Source organism: Lissotriton helveticus, chromosome 4_1, assembly GCF_964261635.1.
Source record: "Lissotriton helveticus chromosome 4_1, aLisHel1.1, whole genome shotgun sequence".
NCBI classification, from domain to species: Eukaryota; Metazoa; Chordata; class Amphibia; order Caudata; family Salamandridae; genus Lissotriton; species Lissotriton helveticus.
In genome coordinates, this window is record NC_136063.1 from 1,734,764,395 (window position 1) to 1,734,786,261 (window position 21,867).

Genomic DNA, 21,867 nt, shown 5'->3' on the forward strand with positions numbered 1-21,867 from the left:
GAAGCACTGAGTGTATTTATAGGTTTTATATAGCGCTAGCTAGAACCGAAGATATCAAAGCGCTTTACATAAAATGGGAGACCCTTAGATTTTAGTACATGCATAAATAGAGACAAAGAATATTCAGTTGAAAATATTCTTTTCATGGCGCTACTTACACCCCTTTGGGCACATGCAGGCAGACTTTCAAATATCATCAATACACTGCAATTCCATTGTGATGTGGAAACAACAAGATGCGAGAGCATGGCAGAGTTCAATAATATTTATTTAATAAAAATAGAGTTTTGTTATTTGTGCAAGTACTGCAACATGAAGGATCTGTGTTTGTGAACATTCATTAGTAACACAATAACTTATTTCATCCAACTCCTCATGTAAAAAAACAAGTATCCACGCTCCTTGTCCTTCCAGTGTTCTTTCCATAGAATTGTACAACACTACAAGTTCCACAATAGACAAGCTGCTCTCATCATACTTTACTAGAGGGATTTCTTTAACATTACTCACCTGGCGGTGTCTACTTTAACTGGTTGTGTGCGTTACTCAAATGTAGACGCATCCTTGAAACTGGGCACACCATTGGGGTTCGTCATGGGAAGACAGACTCCATTTTTGTTTTTAAATATTCAAATTGTTTATTCAATCATTTGTTGAAAAGTTTCAGAAATCATATATTTCACTTGATTGTTCATTCACAAGAAAATCAATGTTCATGATTTCAAAAACGGGCTCCGATGCATTTCGGGCAAGAAATGCCCTTTGTCAAGGAGCTCTGTAAACACAATGATACACTTTTACAATGCAGAACACAACTCAAAATAACATTGCATTAAGAAGAATAACGGTTGTCTAAATATCTGGAAACATGCAAGGATGCATGCAAAGTGTCGGGTGTGGTAAAAGCGAAGACCTTATAAACCGAGGTGAACCTTATAAACCGATGTGAGTGAAAAAAACCGGGGGGGGAGGAATGACACTTACAATCCTTAGTCATTAGCGGTGTGTCTGAAAGTGAAAAGGTGAACATACGGTTAAAATACAGGTCAGACCAGAGGTTAGCCAAAAAACCGGGTCTCTGTCGGAACTTCGACTTACTTGGTGACAAAAGTGAGGTTGATCAGCTCAAGGAACCACGGCGCGTAAGCTCGTAGTTTGCGGAGTGAAAGTGAAGATTAAGGGGCGGCTCACGGAGTGAACGTAGTGGGATGGTGAAAAAGAAAAAAGGACTAACCCGTGGCGGTGAACGTGTCGGCCATATTAGAATGGGGAACTGGTTAGAGGAGACTAATCAGAGGCCATATAAACAAATTAAATAGCATGAATGCTCAAGCTATATGATGCGAAAGAACAGTGTGAAACGTATGTACCACATAGGGTACTACAGGAAGCAACTTAGTTCAATTCGGTCATTGAGACCGTGTGGCTTCATCACCTGTAATCTATAGATCCAAGCTGTTTCGCGTTGGAGAAGTAGTTTGTTATTGTCTTTTCCTTCCGATTTGCAGATGATTTCTAACACCAAAAATTTCAACTGGGCCACATTGTGATTAAGTTCATTAAAGTGCATTGCAATGCTGGATTTTTGATTTCTGGTGCGAATGTTCGATTTATGCTCGTTTAGGCGAACTTTTATTTTTCTGGTAGTTTTACCCACATATATTTTGCCGCAGGGGCATTTCAATAGGTAAATCAAATTTGTTTAGTCACATGTCGCATCCACATGTAATTTGATTTGAAACCCTTTCATGGGGTGGCTTATGCTGTTTCCCTTGATGATGTTATTGCAGCTGTTGCAATTATGTCACGGGTGTGTGCCAGTGTGAAGAATTGGTTCCATGGGTTTTTTGGACAAAATTTCTTTAAGATTTTCAGTCCTGGTATATGCAAAGATCGGAGGATTTTCAAATAGGTTACCAAAGTCAGGTTCAGATGACAGTATGCGCCAGTGTTTAAGGATGATACTTTTGTATGTTTTGCTTGATGTAGAGTATTTAGAAACTAATACTGTTTTTTTCTCCTCTTTTTTCATCGTTCCTTTGAGGGCTTCCTGGCGTGAAATGACTGATGCTTTATTCATGGCTTTCGTTACGGTCTCTTGTGGGTAGCCTCTATTAGTAAATCTTCTGGACGTTTTTTCCATTTGGTTTGTGCATGTTTCAGGGGCTGATACAATCCGTTTCACTCGTAAAATCTGGCTGAATGGCAAATTTCGTTTGAGAGAGTTTTGGTGAAAGCTGCTATAATGTACTGTGTTGTTGCGGTCAGTTGTTTTCCGGAAAAGATCTGTTTCAAACCCTGTTTCTGTAATTTTAACCAGAACATCCAGAAATGTTATTTCATGTTCATCAATGTTCCATGTAAGAATGATGCGATTATCTTTGGTGTTCAGATCAGTCAAAGCTGTTTCTAGATTTTTGCGGGTGTCTTTCCAAATAAAGAACAAGTCGTCAATGTAACAAACATATAGTTTGAGGTTGTCTTTCCAGTTGGAGTTTGCATAGATATGGTTAGATTCAAATTCCGTTCGTTTTTGGCCACTACAGGTGTGGCAGGGTATACTCAGACATGAGTCCCTTGCTCACTGCTCCATCAGGATTCAAGCAAGCCGGGCCGACGACGCCTGAAATGGCAGAAACCGGTCCCCGGAAGCTTGTCTCCTTTCTGGTGAAGAATTGGCTTGGTAGTTTGGTCTGCCCTGTTCCCATGATGCACTGGGCCAGGGACAGACTAATTTGCATATAGCCAGGTTCTGAGCTGGGATGGGGCAGTGAGCTAAATAACGGTGATGGATCAAGCCCTGATCTTTGGACTGGGTAAGAGTGGTCTGCTTAATTCAGACACTCTGTTCATCACCACCCCCTTTTCTGAATAGATTCAAATTCCGCCATATAGATATTGGCGTACATTGGTGCTGCGCAGTTGCCCATTGACATCCCGGACATTTGTAGGTACCATTGCTGGTCGTGTGTAAAGTAGCTGTGATACAATGTAAATATCATGAGCTCCATGAGGAAAGTTTGCAAGGAGTCTGTGATGTTGCTGTTCAGGAGAGCTTTTTCTATTGCTTCAATCCCGCATCGGAGCCCGTTTTTGAAATCATGAACATTGATTTTCTTGTGAATGAACAATCAAGTGAAATATATGAATTTTGAAACTTTTCAACAAATGATTGAATAAACAATTTGAATATTTAAAAACAAAAATGGAGTCTGTCTTCCCATGACGAACCCCAATGGTGTGCCCAGTTTCAAGGATGCGTCTACATTTGAGTAACACACACAATCAGTGATTTATGACGACGTACACGGACGGTTGCGTCACTTGTTGGAGCAACCACACTTATTCTAAATCCTCAAAAAATACATGAACATTTCAACAGACTAGCTGTGCGCCACGCCTTCAATAATCTATTGGTGTCTACTTTAACTCAATAGAGCAGGTTAAAGTGGTAATGACAAACATGAAACAGATTGCACCCAAACCCCTAAAAGAATATCCTGAGAACAAAGCTCAGTGGACCATGACAGAAGCGTGAATATCAGACCCATGGACTTGTCATTTGACTACATATTTCACTTGGTGCAGCAAAATGAGGCAGTAATGCCACCGGACGAACTACCAATAGTAAGGGGTTTGCTTTACACCCAGGTCCAGTATTACAATACTGCTGTAAGTTTGTTAGATCAGAGTGGGTGACAGTCTGGCAATAGCACCATGTTTCTCTTTGTGCAGAGCTGTAAAATTGGGACTGTTGCAGTTCTCTCCACAAAATTTGCCAACTTTTAAATGCTGTAATATCTGTGCAGCAGTTGCAATCCCAATTTGTGTGCACACAATTGTTTTTCTTTATCAGAATCATGATTACTGTGGACCATGGAATGAGACCTACAGTTACTGTACCCCATGTAATGAGACCCACAGTGTTTGTGTGTGGAATAATTTGTATTCCTTGCCCAATAAAATTAATCCCATTGAGGAGATATGCATCTGTCCTTCCCCCAAAGAGGACTCCTCGCAGAAGAACTACCCTCGTATAGAAGTTTTGAGCATGCTTTTAGACCTGTATTTTTACTAGAATAACCAATGCATGCCTCAAATCACTTCATCAATTCCAGGTTTGTAATGCAGCAAGTTTTGACCCATCCCTCTTTACTCAAAAACACAAGAGATTCTTAGTCTTTCTTGGCTAGTATGCTACTTCTCATTTTGCAGAGAAGTAATTCATAAGACTGCTAGACCATTAATATAAATATTTTAAAAGATTCACTCTCCTAGGTGTTAGAGGTTTTGTATGTGTGTCAGGACAAGGAGTCGTTTGCAAATTACAACAGGTTCCTGCAAAATGTAACCTATTTACCAATCCTAAGGCATATGCTGCATAACCAGATTCTTTTTCTGCACCTTGGAATGCTAAATAACAGATTGTGTCTAGGGCTGCAGATTAGCAATAAATGTATATGGATAAACTATTTAATATTACAGACATGTCCCAAGAAAATTAAAGGTTACTAAGGCATATACGGTGTTAACATTTCTCCTGTAAAATGCAAATCGGGCCCAGAACACATAAAATAATCAAACTTCAAATTCGAAACTTCCCCACCTAAAGGAAAATAGTACGCCCTAATATAACTGATCAACTTCAAAACTGTGTTGAAAAACATTTCATTGATTAGCAATTAATGACATTTTCTTGATTTGCGGATTATTGCAAACATGAATAAGGGAATTTGCCCCCCCCCCAAATGTTTATGAAAACATTTTTACAATCTACAAAAACATCTCTCTTTCCGAACTTATTGATCTTGTACAATACAAAAGTAGACTGCAGCACCTAATTTAATCTTACTCCGAGTAAACAGCATCCTTTGCATTTACAATTTTTTTAGGGTGGAGGGGACGGGTACAGAGTATTTACAAAGCACAACTGTTTTTGAGAACAATGGAAGCACTACATAGAGAGGTTGAAAGGAATGTAAGTAAAGCTGGCAAAATTGTTTATAATGGTTGTGAGTTTCATAATGTGGTGAGAGCTGTCGCAAGATTTACAGTGGTGGTGGCATATTGATAACGCAGGAATTGTTTGAACAAATAAATATTGTAAGCAAATTATGAACAATTATTTTTTTATGGTGATAATGAGTTGCTCTCTGTGTACATTTACACATTCTAGTAAATCAAACTCTCATGCTTAGCCTATTATTAATGCCACATATTCTGTTCATGTGCCAGCCAAGTAGGTATGAAAAATTGCTCAGAGCTATGACGTACAAAAATATTTCTAGTGCAACATTAAAAAACTAGAATGTGAGGACGAGTATAATATATGAGGTTTGTTTAAAAACATTTAACAAAATATATGCTGTTCAGTAAAACCAAGATGGGACTCTCCTCAAGGAAAAAAAAAAAGAAAGACTCCAAATGTGTAGTAAGTAGGACTGCCTGTATCAGTGATTCCGTAGGCACTGGTTAAAATATCTCTGTAAGGATGATACTCTGTGTTTATAACAGCACAATGCCCAATAAAATATTCTGGGACACACTCAAAAGAGCCAATGGGTCCCAAACAATTGTCTTGAAAATGATGCAAGGAGCGGAGTCTCCTCCATGGGCTTTATTTTTTGAAACACTGAAAATTGAGTGTGGATAATTAGTTTAAAGACAAGTAAACCAGGAATGGGAAAATTCTGTATGAATGAACTGTGTTTCCTTCTACCCTGTGAACAGGATGGGAACTGAGCTGCGCCAACTGGTCTGCTGACTACAGAAAGAATCTGATAAATGTATCAAGTGGCTTACTAAACTTAACAAGAAGTTCCCTAGTGTAACTTCCATCTGGTATGACCATGTTTCTGTAAAGTAAGCGAACTGGATGAAACAATTGCTTTAATATGTGCACATTAGTACTAAAGCATGGAAACAAGTCTTATAAATGAAAGAAAACAATATTAAAAAATAAAATAGCAATGTAGTTTCAGTAGGAAAAGTAAGTAGCTAAAATCTAAACTCTGCCTGTTCCACCTTCGTCTTCTTCATCTGACATTGGAAAATCTTTGGTGACACCCTCTGAGCCTAAAAGAGGTTTCTCTACAGGTGACCGATAATGTCCATGTTGTCCTCTGACAGATGCTTTTGGGCTGTTAGCACCTGGCATTATAAAAAGGGGCAATAAGTCAGCAGTGAAGGGAATGTCCCGGTAGGCATGGAGAAGGAAAACGCCAAATACTATAGTTAGAAAGCCACTGACTGTGCCGATGATATTGTCAATTGTCATTTGCTGCCACTCTTTGAACAGGATAGCAGAGCAGGTCATGACTGCAGTGGTGAAGAGAACATAGTAAATAGGTGTGACGACAGATGTGTTGAAGATGTCCAGCGCTTTGTTAAGGTAGTTGATTTGGACGCTGACACAGACCACAAGACAAATTAGGAGCACCCAGCCTAGAGGCTCCTTCAGCACTGGTTCCCCAGCAAACAGCTCCTTTATTCCAATACCTAGTCCCTTTACACAAGACACTGAGAGAGATCCAATGGCAGAGCAAATCAGAACATACACCAGGACGTTGCTGTGGCCGATGCGTGGGCCAGCCACAAAAATTAGGAGAACGCTGCTAACCAAAATGCAGACAGCAAACACGATAAAACCTATGAGGAAAAAAATACACATATTTAATATTATTGTTCATGGCATGGCAATCTCCCTCTCTCTTTTCATACTGCAGGTCCTTTAGAAGTGGCAAAGCGAACAACTGCAAATTTAAAGTCTGGACTAGAGGCTAACATTAGGCATAGAGTATTTTGTATTGCCACTACAAGCAGCAGACTTTAAAAGCCCAGACTGAACATGTTAAAAAAATTCCATAACAGAACCAATCTAACAGATGTAATCTCTCAAATAAAGCAGTCCTCCTTCTTTTTGTTGCTGTTCCGTGACAGACATCTTTGAGAGAGAAAATGTGTCTTGGTTGAAGGGTGAATATATTTTAATCAGTTCTAATTTATGGAACTGTACTTGGTTAACAATGTTACTGTTAGACCTGATATTCTTGGTGTGATATCCCCCCAAACCTTTCACCTTCACCCCTTGTTTTTTGCTGAATTCGTTTTTGTTGGCATTAGGACTCTGCACTTTATCACTGCTAACCAGATGTATAATGCTTGTACTCTTTCCCTAGACCATGGTACAATTGGCCTACATCAGAGTGGCACATTTAATTTACTTATAAATCCCAAGTATATGGTACCACATGTACCCAGGGTCTGTAAATTAAATGCGGCTACTGGGATGCAGCCAGTAGCAGCCGCCACTAACAAAGGGGGGTGGGTGGAGGGAGGCAGGGGTGGGGGTTGGACGAGTTAATAATAATAATTTTAAAAACCTTTCCGGACGCTACTGGCTGCCTCCCGTCGCTCCTGGGTCTCAGCAGCCCCTGAGACAGACTCCCATCCAATTACTGTGCTGCAGAACAGCGCTGGGATTGGCCTGAGCGGGCTGGAAAGACGCTCTGCTCAGGTCATGGAGTCTGTGGGGTTTCTCCAGCCTGGCTGCTGAATGCAGACTCGCTGGAAAAATTTAAGTGCGCATGTGTGTTTTGAGACAGGCTGCCAAACACATATGTTACGTACTTAGGGAGTGCACAAGCACTCCTGCTCCCCCTCCCATGCCCCGCTCCTCCATGCACAAGCTAGCTCAGAGCCGGCAAACAAAAGATAAAACAATGCTAGAGCATCGTATTATTTTGCCTTTCTGGCTCTGCACCAGGTATTGAAGCGACGCTTCTCCGCTATTGGAACTAGCACTCATTGTGCCACCCATCAAAGTAGCCTTTTCAAACTTGCCAGTGCAACTGTATGACGGTTTTAAACTGCTATTCCGACCTGGCAAAATAAACCTTTTGGTAGGCTTAAAACTTCTTCTTTTTTTTTTAATACTTATTAGTCACCCCTAAGGTAAGCCCTAAATGCTCATAGGGCAGTGTGATTGTTATTTAACAAGCATTTGCAATACAATAGGTCTTGCATTTTTAGAGTTAAGTTGTTGACGTTGTAAATGGTAATGTTTTATACGTATGTATTTTGGTTTTTTAGTGTAGTGTATGTGTGTGTTGGAATTAAGTGAGGTTTGTATTTGTTAGTTGTGTACTTGTGTGTGGTGTGTATTGTATTTGTGTAGTGAAATTATGTGGGAGGTTCTTTAGTGGAAAAGGATTATGGAATAATAGACAGTGTAGATAAAGAAAGTATAAGTGGCTATAGTAAAGTGAAAGAGGACAGAAGGAATGTGTAGGTAGACTTAGAAAGAAAGGGAAATGAATGTGATAAAATCAAGAAGAATGCATCCTTGTTTTAATGCGCAGAATGGATGGAGACGTGTGGTGATTTGGAAAGATGTGTAAAGTAGGTCAGCTAGGTGTGAAAAGTACCTTGTAATGTAGTTGCTTGTGAAAGAAGTTGGGAGTGTTTGATGTAGTTTGCTAAAAGATGATAACGTAGATAGGCAACAAAAGAAAGTTGCTAAGATAGTAACATTGACTAGTTAAGAAAATATTTTGTTAGTGAAAATTAATGCAAAGTTATGTATGCTATTATGGTATATATGTGTTCTTTGTTTAAATGTTTAAAAAATGCCTTTATGATTGTGGAAATGCAGTCAAATTTTTCAGATAGTTTTTGCCTGGGACAATCCATTTTGCCAAAGGCATAAATTATAAGTAACCAAATTACAGTAGGGTTGGAGATGTGCGTTTGTGTTGTGCTTCTAATACTATAATAAAATAGAAGGGGAGCGCTCCAATATAGAAATGTTTTGTAACCCACATTGACAACTTCTTGTATATTTGTGTAATTTTTATTTTTTTGACAGCTAAAACCTAGGGCATAAACTATGCAATGTAAAAGGATTGTAGACCACTGTGCCGATAAAAAACACAAAGTAACATTTGGTGCAACAGTAAAACATTAAAAACCAGGAACGTGCGGTAACTTATTTAAAGAATGTTATATGGCGTGCACCTATCACAGTGTAATGTCATCCCGGCAGTAATTAAAATTCACCGCAAATGGTAGTGGATGTCTGTAGTATGTAAATAAAATAACAATTCCATTATGGTGGGGGATATTCAGTTGGTAAGTTCCATAAGTGTTGTGCCTGTAACACTAAATAGAAATTAGGATCTGTAGATAAGGTGTGGTAGACCACTGTCTCTTTAAAAACAGAAAGTTACATTTGGGCCAACAGCGACATTAAAGAGACAGTACGCACTGTAACATAATTAAACAATGTTCTATGGTGTATGTGTATCACAGTGCAATCACATCCAGGGACTTATAAAAAGTCACCACAGAAAGTTTGGGAAGTTCATAGCTACACACTCAAATGCATAACATTTGGGGAAGCATAAAAGTATGTGCAGGGGCATTAAGACCCCTAGTGCCATAAAAACGAACCAGAAACAGTAAACAAAATATATTATAGTAGGTAAAGCACAAACAGAATGTGTTACAGTGAACTTAGAGCCTGGGGCATGTTATAAATTCCCACAAAGATACAATGACAGAGATGCGTAGCAGTGATGCCTGCAACACTAGCTACACAAAATAATTGTGTATATGCTTTCAGGGAAGTCTGTAGCTGCATATACAAAAGTTAAAATAAATAAAACAACAATGCCATTAGGGTTGGAGAAATGCAGCGAGGGAAGTCCGTAGCTGTTGTGCCTGCAACAGTAGCTACAAATTACGAGGAAGCACACAAAGAATGTAGGCTAGAGTCTGGGATTTGTAAGGGAAGTGTTACAGCGTGTGGTGAAAAGCAGGCAATATTTGGGTTGTGGACGCTGATCCCAGATTAACAAAAGATGGTGATCATAGGCCTTCCGACCAGACTGCCAAACGGATTGCTTGAGAGGATGTTTCCCACAAGAAACAAATCTCCACCAAGCATAATTTCAAATCTCATAACAGAATCTGTCAACTTGCAATACTAAAATATTGATTGAATTGCATAACTCTTGCATAAACTACTCGCATCCTGTGCCATTCTCATTACACACTTTGAAGAAATGCCCATTTTACCATGTCATTTTGTCTGCTAGATATTGCCTATGGGATTAAAGCTTGTGATGATAAGTAAGACACAATCACTCTACATGTACAATATAATAAGTCACATTTTGGAACTACCACTGATAATGTCATTCACTCTTGGAATCCAGACGAGTCACCGAGCGGCCCACGGGGCCGGAGGGGGAAGAAAAAAAGTTTTACTTACATGATAGCCCCGCCTTTTCTGCATATTTGGAAGCGGTGAAACAAGGCTGACATGGAGACAAAAGGGCATTGAGTGTGGGAAAGTGTTGCTCTCCTGAGCAGGATGTCCTTGGGCTGTACTCCTGAGCTTCAAATGGTAACCTATGGGCTTACTTACTCTCTTCCCGACTTTTAAAGTCTTCCACTTGGAAATGCAGCTCACACTTTGGCCGGCCTGCCCTTTGTTTCTCTAGATAGTTTGGAGCCAAACCCAAGAAATGGAGATTGCTAGACAAAGGGGGGACATGCATACCGACCCACAGGCTGTCACTGAGGATAACAGTGTCACCTTCAGAACCTCCCATTAGAACACTCCTAGACCTGTGGAAGATGCAGGAGGACTACCCTGCTGCCTGAAGAAGGAAGATTAAACCCAAGCTCTCCAGATGTTACTCCAAGGGTCAGTTAGCTGACCTCCTGTTTGAACTACATGGACACAACAAACTTCCAAAGGCACCACTGTAACTGCCTAACGGACCAGCATCAACTGAACGTGTCTGAGCCCTGCTGCTGTAGTGGGTCCTGATACCCTAAAGGTACCGCCCATGCCCTGGACCCTTGGCTGGTATTGGTGTGTACTCTTCCTGAAGAAAAGGTGGCGATATAGAAGTTTTAGACTCCTGACTTCGAAATAACCTCTTTGCACTGAAAATCTACCGGCTGCCAACTCGAAGCTCTAGTAAAACCATTTTTTTGCGCTGACAGTGACCATTTGCCATAATCAGCAATGTGATGATTGAAAACACGAAGCTCCAGCGACGACCAGCTCTTTGCTCTACAGAAGTGGCTGTTTGCGACACCCGACCAGCTCCTCGCAGCCAACACTAACTGCACTCTTCGTGTCAACTCGAGAAGGTTACTCATCATCAGGACGAACCTGGTCCCTCTATCTGACCGTGCTCCATCGCAGTCAGCCTGAACCTTCCCCGCTCCAGGGTGACTAGACAACTACGAGTGTCACTTAAAATGTACTTTATTTTTCTAAAGTGGCTTGGGATTTTTCTGGTGTTGTTTTCACTTTATGGACTGTTTGAGTGTTGCATAATACTTTACACATATCCTCTAAAGTTAAGCTTTTGTTTCTAGCTACCAGAGGGTAAAGCACAGATTTATTTATTGACTTTTGTGCATCACCCTGACAAGGACTGTGTTTATTACTCAACTAATTACCCAATTTCTAACAGTATAAGTTTTGCATAAGGCTACATTTGAAAGCATATTGGTTTTAAAGAGAAAATATGTAAAATTGTCCTTTTTGTGAAGCAACAGTTTTAATTTAAAGACAGCGTTTATGAGGATTGATTTGAGGACATATTTTCAGATGACCATGTTATACAGGACACGTTTTGAAATAAAATTCACTATTTAGGCACAAGACGGCTTCAATTGTAGGTCGCGTTATTGAAGTGAGCTCACACATGCTTGTTTGTGAGGTTTTCAATGCATATCTTTCTGAACTCTACAGAGTAACACGAGTAGTTCAAGTTCAAAAATTTGTATAGCGCACTACTCACCCAGAGGGTCTCAAGGCGCTTGAGGGAGGGGGGCGGGGGGAGGGGAGGGAGGGTACTTTACTTATCGAATATCCAAGTTTTTAGTTGCTTTCTGAAGGAGAGGTGGTTCTGTGTAAGGCGGAGGTGGGTGGGGAGAGAATTCCAAGTTTTGGCCGCTAAGAAGGAGAAGGATCTATCCCCCCATGGTTGATCTGTGGATGCGCGGAATTGCGGCGAGGGCTTGATTAGACGATCGTAGTTGTCGGGTGGGGGTGTAAAAGGACAGGCGCGTGTTGAGGCATTCGGTCCTAGGTCGTAGAGGGCTTTGTGTGCGTGGGTGAGGAGACGGAAAGTTATTCTCTTGTTGACGGGGAGCCAGTGGAGGTCTTTCAGGTGACCGGAAATGTGATCTTGGCGGGGGATGTTTAGTATGAGTCTGGCTGAGGCGTTTTGGATGAGTTGGAATTTTTTCTGTAGTTTAGCTGTGGTTCCGGCGTAAAGGGTGTTTCCGTAATCCAGTCGGCTTGTGACTAATGCGTGGGTGACCGCTTTTCTTGTTTCGGTGGGGATCCAATGGAAGATTTTTTTGAGCATGCGTAGGATGTTGAAGCATGATGATGAGACGGCGTTGACTTGTCTGGTCATCGAGAGGGAGGAGTCGAGGATGAAGCCCAGGTTACGTGCGTGGTCAGTTGGTATGGGTGCGGTTCCCAGGTCCGGTGGCCACCATGAGTCGTCCCAAGCAGAGGGGGATGATCCTAAGATGAGGACTTCCGTTTTGTCCGAGTTCAGTTTTAAGCGGCTGTTCTTCATCCATTCGGCTACATCTTTCATTCCTTCGTGTAAGTTGGTTTTGGCGGTGTTTGGGTCATTGGTGAGGGAGAGGATCAGCTGGGTGTCATCTGCGTAGGAGATGATGTTGAGGTTGTGTTGGCGCGCGATGGATGCAAGGGGACTCATGTATACGTTGAAGAGGGTGGGACTGAGTGATGATCCTTGTGGTACGCCGCAGATGACTTCGGTGGCCTCTGATCTAAAAGGGGGAAGGCGGACTCTCGGGGTTCTTCCGGCGAGGAACGAGATGATCCAGTCCAATGCTTTCCCTTGTATTCCGACGTTGCTGAGGCGTTGTATGAGGGTGCTATGAGAGACTGTGTCGAAGGCTGCGGAGAGGTCAAGTAGGATGAGGGCAACTGTATCTCCGTTGTCCAGTAGTGTTCGAATGTCGTCTGTTGCTGCGATGAGGGCGGTCTCGGTGCTGTGTTTGGCTCGGAGGCCGGACTGTGAGGGGTCGAGGGATTTGTTGGATTCGAGGAAGGTGGCGAGCTGATTGTTGACGGCTTTCTCAATGACTGTGGCAGGGAATGGGAGGAGCGAGATGGGGCGGTAGTTCTTAAGTTCAGTGGGGTCTGCTGTGGGTTTCTTCAGAAGGGCGCTGAGTTTGGCATGTTTCCAGCTTTCCGGGAAGGTAGCGGAGTTGAGGGAGCAGTTGATGACGTCTCGGAGATGGGGTGCGATGATGGAGTCTGCTTTGTTGAAGATATGGTGGGGACATGGGTCGGTTGGTGATCCTGAGTGGATGGAGTTCATAAGGCGGATGGTGTCTTCGGTGGTGATTGGGTTCCAGGCGCAAAGGTTGATGGTGGGGGGTTTTGGTTCGGAGGTGGGTGGAGCGGATTGGTCTCCGGACTGGTTTTCAAAGCTGTTATGTATGTCGGCGATTTTGTTGTGGAAGAATGAGGCTAGGGAGTCGCAGAGGTCTTGGGAGGGAGTGATGTCGTTGGTGCCGGCGGTGGGGTGGGTAAATTATTTGACGATGTTGAATAGTTTCTTGCTGTTGTGGGCGTTGTTGTCAAGTCGATCCTTGAATGCTGATTTCTTGGTGGATCGGATCAGTTGGTGGTATTTTCGGGTGGCGTTCTTGAAGGTGGTCAGGTTGTCAGTGGTTGGGTTTTTTCTCCAGGCTTTCTCGAGGGTGCGACAGAACTTCTTGGATTTCTTAAGGTCATCGTTAAACCAGGGGGCTTTTTTGCTACCTTGTTTGATTTGATGGGTTTTCAAGGGTGCTAGTTCGTCGGCGCTGTGGGTGATCCATTGTGTGAGGTTGGTGGCTGCTTGGTTTGGGTCTGATGATTTAGCAGGAGGGTTTTGGTGAAGTGATGTGATGAGCTGGTCGGTGGTAATTTTGTTCCAGTTTCTTCGGGGAACTGGTTGTGGGAGGTTGTGGGTCGTGTTTTTTTTGTAGTTGAAGTGAACGTAGCTGTGGTCCGTCCAATGGAGAGCTGTGGTGTGGTTGAAGGAGATGTGCTTGCTGGAGGTGAAGATTGGGTCGAGTGTGTGTCCGGCATAGTGGGTGGGGGTATCCACAAGTTGTTCGAGTCCGAGGTTGGCCAGGTTGTCCAGGAGGGTGGTGGTGTTGCTGTCGTTTTTCTTTTCCAGGTGGAAGTTGAGGTCTCCCTGTAGAATGTAGTCCTTGGAGGGGAGGGCGTGTGGGCTGATGAAGTCGGTGATGTCTTCGCTGAATTTTGTCCGGGGTCCTGGTGGCCTGTATATGAGGGTGCCTCTGAGTGTGGTCTTGGGGTCGGTGTGGATCTGGAAGTGAAGGTGTTCGGCGGTAGCGAGGTTGTCGTCGGAACTGGTCGTGATGCGGATGGTGTTCTTATGGACGATGGCGATGCCTCCTCCTGTTTGGTTGGTGCGGTCCTTTCGGATGATCTTGTAGCCGTCCGGGATGGCTATGGCGATGTCGGGAGCTGATGAGGCGTTCATCCAGGTTTCTGTAAGGAAAGCGACGTCAGGCGATGTAGTGTCGAGTAGGTTCCAAAGGTCAATGGCGTGTCTGTGGAACGAACGGGTGTTGAGTAGGATGCATTTCAGATGGTTAGTGTTTGAGCTTTGTTTGGAGTTAGTGGATTTGGTGTGAGTCCTGGTGCTGTCAAACTTGCAGGAGCGGCAGGTGAAGGGTCCATGGATGTGTCCGGGGGTGGCTTGGTAGCAGGTCGGGAATCGGTCGGGGTTAAGTGCTGAGAGGGTAGCGGCGTCGTACGTTATGCGGGTGGAGAGGATTTTGCGGGGACCAGGGGGTCTGGCGCTGGGCGCGGTCCAGGCGCGGACGGGCGTTGACGGGCTTACCTTTGGCACGTCCGCTGCACGTGAACGCTGCGCGCAGATGCATCTGTCATATGTGGATAGTGGAGGGGGGAGGGGCGAGGGAGGAGCAGCTGGGAGGCGGGAGCGGGGTGGAGGGACGGGCTGGGAGGCAAACAAACACCAAATGGCAGCAGAAACAAAAGCAAAACCAGGCTAAGCAAATACTCAGGCAATGCGATATAGCGCTACGATATAGCGCTATGATGTGGCACAATTTGAATGCAGGCAGTGTTACAGTTCAGCGCAGCGCTACGATACCAATCTGGCACGATATGAAGGCAAGCAATGTAGCAGTCTAGCGCTGTGAGATCAGGGAGCGTGGGGAGCGACCACCTCTGCAGGAGTCAGGATGGTCACAGCGCTAGGGAAGGCAGGACGATTCCTATGTTATCTGTGGGAGGGAGGAGCAGCTGGGAGGCGGGAGCGGGGTGAAGGGACGGGCTGGGAGGCAAACAAACACCAAATGGCAGCAGCAGAAACAAAAGCGAAACCAGGCTAAGCAAATACTCAGGCAATGCGATATAGCGCTACGATATAGCGCTATGATGTGGCACAATTTAAATGCAGGCAGGGTTACAGTTCAGCGCAGCGCTACGATACCAATCTGGCACGATATGAAGGCAAGCAATGTAGCAGTCCAGCGCTGTGAGATCAGGGAGCGTGGGGAGCGACCACCTCTGCAGGAGTCAGGATGGTCACGTACAGAAAGATCACGAGATTTGGAGGCCATTTGAATTAACATAACGTATATTTGTGAAGCGCACGCTCACCCGTGGGCATCTTGGTGCTGAATAACAGATCTTTGCAGATTGAAATTAAGGACAAAACTATTTAGAATTCAACATTGGTAGGAGGAACAAGATTCCAAAACTCGCTTAGTTTTTGGGTACTTTTGTAAGGTGAGACTTTACAGATAGTTAAGCATTCATCTTAAATTGGTGTTTGATGCACACGTTTCACGCTGGTGAAATGGCAGTTACAGACAGAGGTATGCTTAACTGGCATTGTGGAAGGAAGTAGAAGGCTTTTGATTTATAATGTTGAAAGTTGATGAAAGCTCCTATGGTGTGCCAAATGAAAAGTGTAAAAAAGAGGTAAGTATGTGGTTAATAGGTACACAGATAGAGCAGTCAGTTATAGGCTTTTCGATCTGTTATAAGCAAAAGGAGAGCAGAAACAGTTTCTAATGAGGAATACTGATCCCTTTATGAAGGTGAGAATAAGAGTTCAGACTATGTAAAAAAAAAAGATTTAGAAAGGAAATACACATTGAGGGAAAAACCTATGAATAAGAGGAGTTTGGGCCTAACAGAATTGGAAGGTCTTAACGCTATGATGTCTGTCCTCTATGACACAAATGACAATCAAGTCAAACCTGTGGAAATCTTTCAAAATGTTCGTTATGAAGGGAGGAAATAATTATGGGGATGAGGTAGATAAATATGTTTTGAACCTATTAGAGGGTGAAGGTTGGAATGACTGTTTGGAAGGGGATATTGTTGTGAAGGAAAGTACAATGGGTAAGAATGATATTCATCAAGTGAATTAATGTTTAATCAAAGTGTTTTATGCACCTTCGTAGAGCAGATTGGTGGCCTTTAGATCATGTGAGCAACTATCTGACTTACTGAGTGAGGAGGCCTATGGATAGAGAGGTTAGAAAAGTCATGAAAGCAGAGTGTTCTCAGCAGGTGGTAAATAATAAGCTTGTGTGAAACTGGATTTGCATTCTGATCTAAAAAGAATTTTGTTTAAACAAGGGAGGGATCTAAGAAAAGGTTTGGAAAGAGTACTTGAGCAAAGTGAGGACCATGTACTTGGGGGCCGATTAGGATGGCGGACGGACTTGCGTCCGTCCGCCATCCCAGAGGTGGAGGGACCGTCCGCATGGGCTGCGGCGGTCCCTCCATGCAAATTAGGATGTGACCGCCACCCTGGCGGTCACATCCTGGATATTTAACATTGCGGCGGGTGCTGCTTCAAGCAGCACCCGCCGCAATGTTAAAAGTGCATGTTTTACATTTACATGCACAAAGCGGCAGGCACCGCGCGGTGCCTGCCGCTTTGTGCATGTAAATGCTGGGGGGTACCATAGGTACCCCCCATGTGCACCCCCACCCGTCCACACCCTGGGGGCCCGCAACGGGCCCCCAAAATCAAAAGTACACATGCTTTTCCACGACGGAAAAACCACCGCGGAAAAGCATGTTTACTAATGTTTCCTAATTTGGCTGGCGGTGTCTGATAGACACTGCCAGCCAAATGAGAGCTTTTCCGCCGCGGTTGTAATCCGACCGCGGCGGAAAAGCAGCAGACAGAAACCAAGACCCACCAGCCATCGTAATGCGGCGGTGGGTCTTTAGTGACTCCGCAGAGGATTTTCCGCCTCCTCCGGGCCGGAGGTGGCTTCCGCCGGCCCGGAGGAGGCGGAAAATCCTCCATCCTAATCGGCCCCTTGGTGTGGTAGATCCTCTTGCAATGATAATGGATAAAGCTAAAGAAGCACATTGTAAGGAAGTGCAGGTTGATGCAAGTCTTCTTTGCAGATGGAGTGAAGAGATCAATTTGCTTACTAGAGGCTGCAAATATGGCAATACCTTCAGAAAGATAAAAATATATTTTATTTCCACTGTATGAAATTGGGTTACTGGTTGAGGGGGTGAAACCCTTCTCAAGCAGCAACCACAATTTTTCTCAAGTTGAAGTCACAAGCAAACCCTAAATTAACCTGTGCTCAACTCTCGGGCAGCTTGGCACAGAGCAGTCTGGCTTAACTCAGAGGTAAAGTATTTGTGAAACACTTCTAAGAGTAACAGGGTGACAACACACCACAAAAGAAGCCTACTACAAAGTTATACAAATAGAGCAGTTTTTAGTAAATAAAATATGACCAAAATGACAAAAATCCAATTAGTAGAATCAGAGATATTCAATGTTAAGGATTTTGGTAAAAAATAGCACCAAAAGGAGTAAAATGCCAACTGTTGATTTTTGGTAACGCCGCATAGGGACAAAGTTACAGGTTCAGCCTACCAGTTAGGCCTGCTGAACAAAGTACCTTCAATCCTGGGTTGCGGAGTGTTGTGAGGATCTGCGTCGAAGATGTGTTGCATGGCTGAAGTGGTGCATCGAGATGTGGCGAGGCTGCGGTGTGAGGTCCTGTGGCGCTAAAGATCCCTGCAATGAGGGCTTGCGAAGCGAAGTCCAGTGTCGGGGATGCGTCGCACAGTCAGGGTCATGTGTAGGATTAGAGGAGCTGCCATGCAGAATCCGTAACTGAGGATGCTGTGGACGAGGGATGCAAGGGCCTGTGCCGAAGATGTGTCGCACAGCATCGGTTCCGATGCGGCGACTGGCTGGGATGCAGTGTGGGCCTTCGCGGCGGTCCCAATCAGGGCTGCAGCAGTGATGCATTGGTTCTGCTCGGCATTGCAAAGAAGAGGGAATGTGTTGGTTGCTCTGGCTCCATACAGCCTGGCAGGGCACTTTAGGCCCACTTCCAAGAGTCCAGGACTCACAGATGGCAGAGTGCAGGTGCAAGGTTGTTGGAGCCTTCTGTCCCTGAGGCTCAAGTCAGAAGGTCAGCCAACTAGTCATTGGAGTAACTCTGGGTTCAAGAGATGCAGGCCCAGTCCTTCCCACCCAGGCAGGAGGGCAGCAGAGCAAAGCAGCAGCACAGCAAGCCAGTAGTTCAGCAGAGTGGTAGTTCTCCAGGTGCACAGCTGTCCTTCTTCCTGGCAGAGTATCCACAGGTCCAGAAGTGTACTAAAGAGTTGGTGTCTGAGGTCCAGCGTTTATACACAGTTGTGCCTTTGAAGTGGGGTAGAAGCTTCAAGAGGTTTCCCTTTGAAGTCCCCAGGCATCCTGACTCCCCTAGCTCCAGGCTAACTGCAGAGTATATGAAGACCTTTGTGTGGAGGCAGGACACAGCCTATTCAAGTGTAAGTGGGACTGTGCTCAGCTCCTCCCTCCCTGCCTGTGATGGCCCATCCAGGCATACTTAAGCTCACTATTGTGTTAGGATTTTAAATTCCAAAGAAATCTAAACATGAACTGGCTAGCTGTTCCCATTCGGTAATTACACTTCTAAAATGGAATAAGGTAACCCCAAAGTTATCGTATGGGAAAAGTAGTCAATCTAATACAAAAGAAAAAAGCGGCTGACCAGGGTTATGCACAAATATTTCTAAGTATGAGGTTTAAGTACAACTATTGTGCACAGTACGTCTAGAGTATGCCGCACTGATACTCTTCTGTCAAGCAGATCCAAAAGTTCATGTATACATAGACGGTGCACAGTAATAAAGTAGTTCTTGGAAGCTCCAACTTGTATTCCAAAATTCCTTTATTTCATTCTTTTAAAACCTCTTCAGCCAACGCGTTTCGTTGACTTCGTCAGGGCTGCAATCATTAAAAAGTATACAAAAGACTCAGTACCAAGAAATAATAAAGATAAAATATACAAAACACCCAAATACAGAAAAAAACACCAGCACAAGAATACAACATGTATATTAACAAACATATTAAAAACAAAGCTTCTAATGGTGAAAGAATTCATGTAAACAAACTTTTTTTGCTTTGAAAGGGAATGTCCCAACCTATACATATCACAAAATAGTATATAGCATCAGTCTGGCAGAAAAATAGGGCTAGTTTAGAACAGGGTAACAAATCAATCAGTAAATGTGTATGAGACATCATACCATTTAACACCAAAGTATCATACTCCAGAAGATAGACATATTATATATGATATGGACATCAAGATCATACTAACCATCAGGTTATAAGTCATTGTCAGTTAATTATATGCCATCATTATCAATCCATACCAACAGATAGTACCTACTAGTGAGTGTATAACCCCAAGATTTGGAATTAAAATACAGAAAGAGATTCACATGTAAATTTGAGACTAAATTTGCTCTAGATGTATGAAGCGAAGGGTATCTTCTATGTTCCGTAAATGGATCTATACCTCTTATTCAAAGGAACGTCTTAAAAGATGTAGCACATTAATTATCAGAAAGCTCCTCACCTTTCAAATGTCCAAGTTTCGTAATCCAGAGATATATGGGTCAATATAATAGTTGCCCACCATTCAAGAAAAATAAGTGTGTATACTGGAAAAAATTAAAACAAAAACGGGATAAATCATCAAATCCTGTGTATATATCATAGGATTACCTGCCATTAAGATATCTCAGTGGTTTCACCTATAGATAACCACTCATATTGAGAACATGTCCTACCTCGATAGTGTGATGAACAGGTCCCCACCATGTGGTAGCGTTGGAGCAGTCGGACCTAGTTCTTTGTATATATATTCTATTAGGAAAAACCAGATGCAAGATGTAACTGAAAAACGTTCATTATTCTAGGTAACTTGAACCCTTATAAAAACATAGTGTGGCACCTGTGCCTAATTAGGTAGGCTTTGGTGTCTAGAGAAGTATGGTGTGTTAAAAATAGCGAAGTGTGCTATGTGAAATTTTACAAAACTACTGATAACTAGGTCTACATGTTTCAACCATTGAAGAGATTCTTTGGTTTTCGTCAGGACCGTGAAGTAAGAACTGGGTGGTCCGCACACGCTAAGGTGCGTCCTGTCCTAGTTCAAATAGGAGATTGCAAATTGCGATCTCATGTAAAAAGGGTGTATTTTCCTTATTCGGGAAAAAACCTGTAAGACAAACGGGAAAAGAGATGGTTGGGATCACATACCGGGGTAGACAAAACAATGAATTACATTTAACACATATTCCATTGGTAATAGTCACAACCGGAGGATCAATAGATGGAGTCATGCCAGCGTTTTTGTAAAACAAAAGGGTCCATCTATTGTGTTCAGAATAGAAGGTGCATCCGTGATTTACCGGACTGTGCCTGGAGTACAGAGCCAGCGCCAAAAGGAGGTGTCAAACTGGTTTGGCAGCTGGGGATCTGGTGTAAAAAGGGGGCCGTGATATGGGAGAGTGATTTCTATCGTGCTGCGTTGTGGGCGGCTATACAGGTGGGTTTTTGTACGTGCAGTGGAAATGTCGCCATGGTAGATCACAATGGCGACGTTGTTAAGCTTACGCTTGAGGCGGTGACTACCGCTTCATGGGCATCCACATTTCCAAGACGGCAAGTATCCGTCACCTGTAAGTTTCGAAAACAGAGGAAAAGTGAGGTACGAGCTGTCCAGATTGGACAGAGACGTAAAACCAGTGGTATCGTGCGGGAGATTGTCGTCCCGCACGTGGGTCGGCTTGATTGCACTTACTTGCGATTTCTGTTCATCTAGTGGTAAACCTACTTGGTTACTGCTGGAGGTGCCCAGTGGAATAACCGGATTCTCTACGGGACATCGGTAAAGTAAGACGTTCGCATTTCCTGGTTGGGTGTGGCCTCGGTTTGAGATTCTACGAGAGCCAATCAGAGTGCGTTCCGGGGGAGGGAGCTAGCTTCTCTGCCCGAACGCGTGTTGGCTGAAGCCTATTACGCGATATCCTAGTTGTCATGGAGACCATGCTCGCTACTTATTTTTACGGGGGGTGGAGGGGTGGTGTGATTGTAATATCGCACGGCTTTGGGCCACAAAATGGGTAAAAGGGATATTATGACAGAGTGATCGAGGAATAGAAAGAGAGGTAAACTGCAAGGGGCAGTGTCACTATGTTCGATTGTTAATTCCATCGGGAAAAAAACATATATATAGCCTGCTGGTTCTACAGAGCCCCTCCTGGTTAGAAAGAGCTTGCTCGGCTATGATTGACAAGATTGTAGGAAAGAATGCTTATCCCATCACGGTATTCCACCGGATATTGTCGTTCAAACCAGACTTGTGGGTGGAAAGTCTGTACACCCACCTCTGTTCCTTCTCGAACAGGTGTTGATTCAAATTGGCTCCTGGTTTGATCTGTTC

General features: G+C 43.6%; 1 protein-coding gene across 1 annotated transcript in view; it reads right to left on the reverse strand.

Annotated features, from left to right (window-relative positions):
• Positions 1-250: 250 nt before the first annotated feature.
• Positions 251-21,867, reverse strand: part of LOC144829347 (magnesium transporter NIPA2-like) — a 131,817-nt gene continuing 110,200 nt past the window's right edge. The window contains exons 7-8 of the mRNA XM_078688400.1: positions 3,425-6,648; positions 251-523 (exon numbers count right to left, since the gene is read on the reverse strand). Coding sequence (XP_078544526.1) covers positions 6,005-6,648 — 644 coding nt within the window. The 3' untranslated portion in view covers positions 251-523; positions 3,425-6,004. The remainder of the gene's footprint in view (positions 524-3,424; positions 6,649-21,867) is intronic.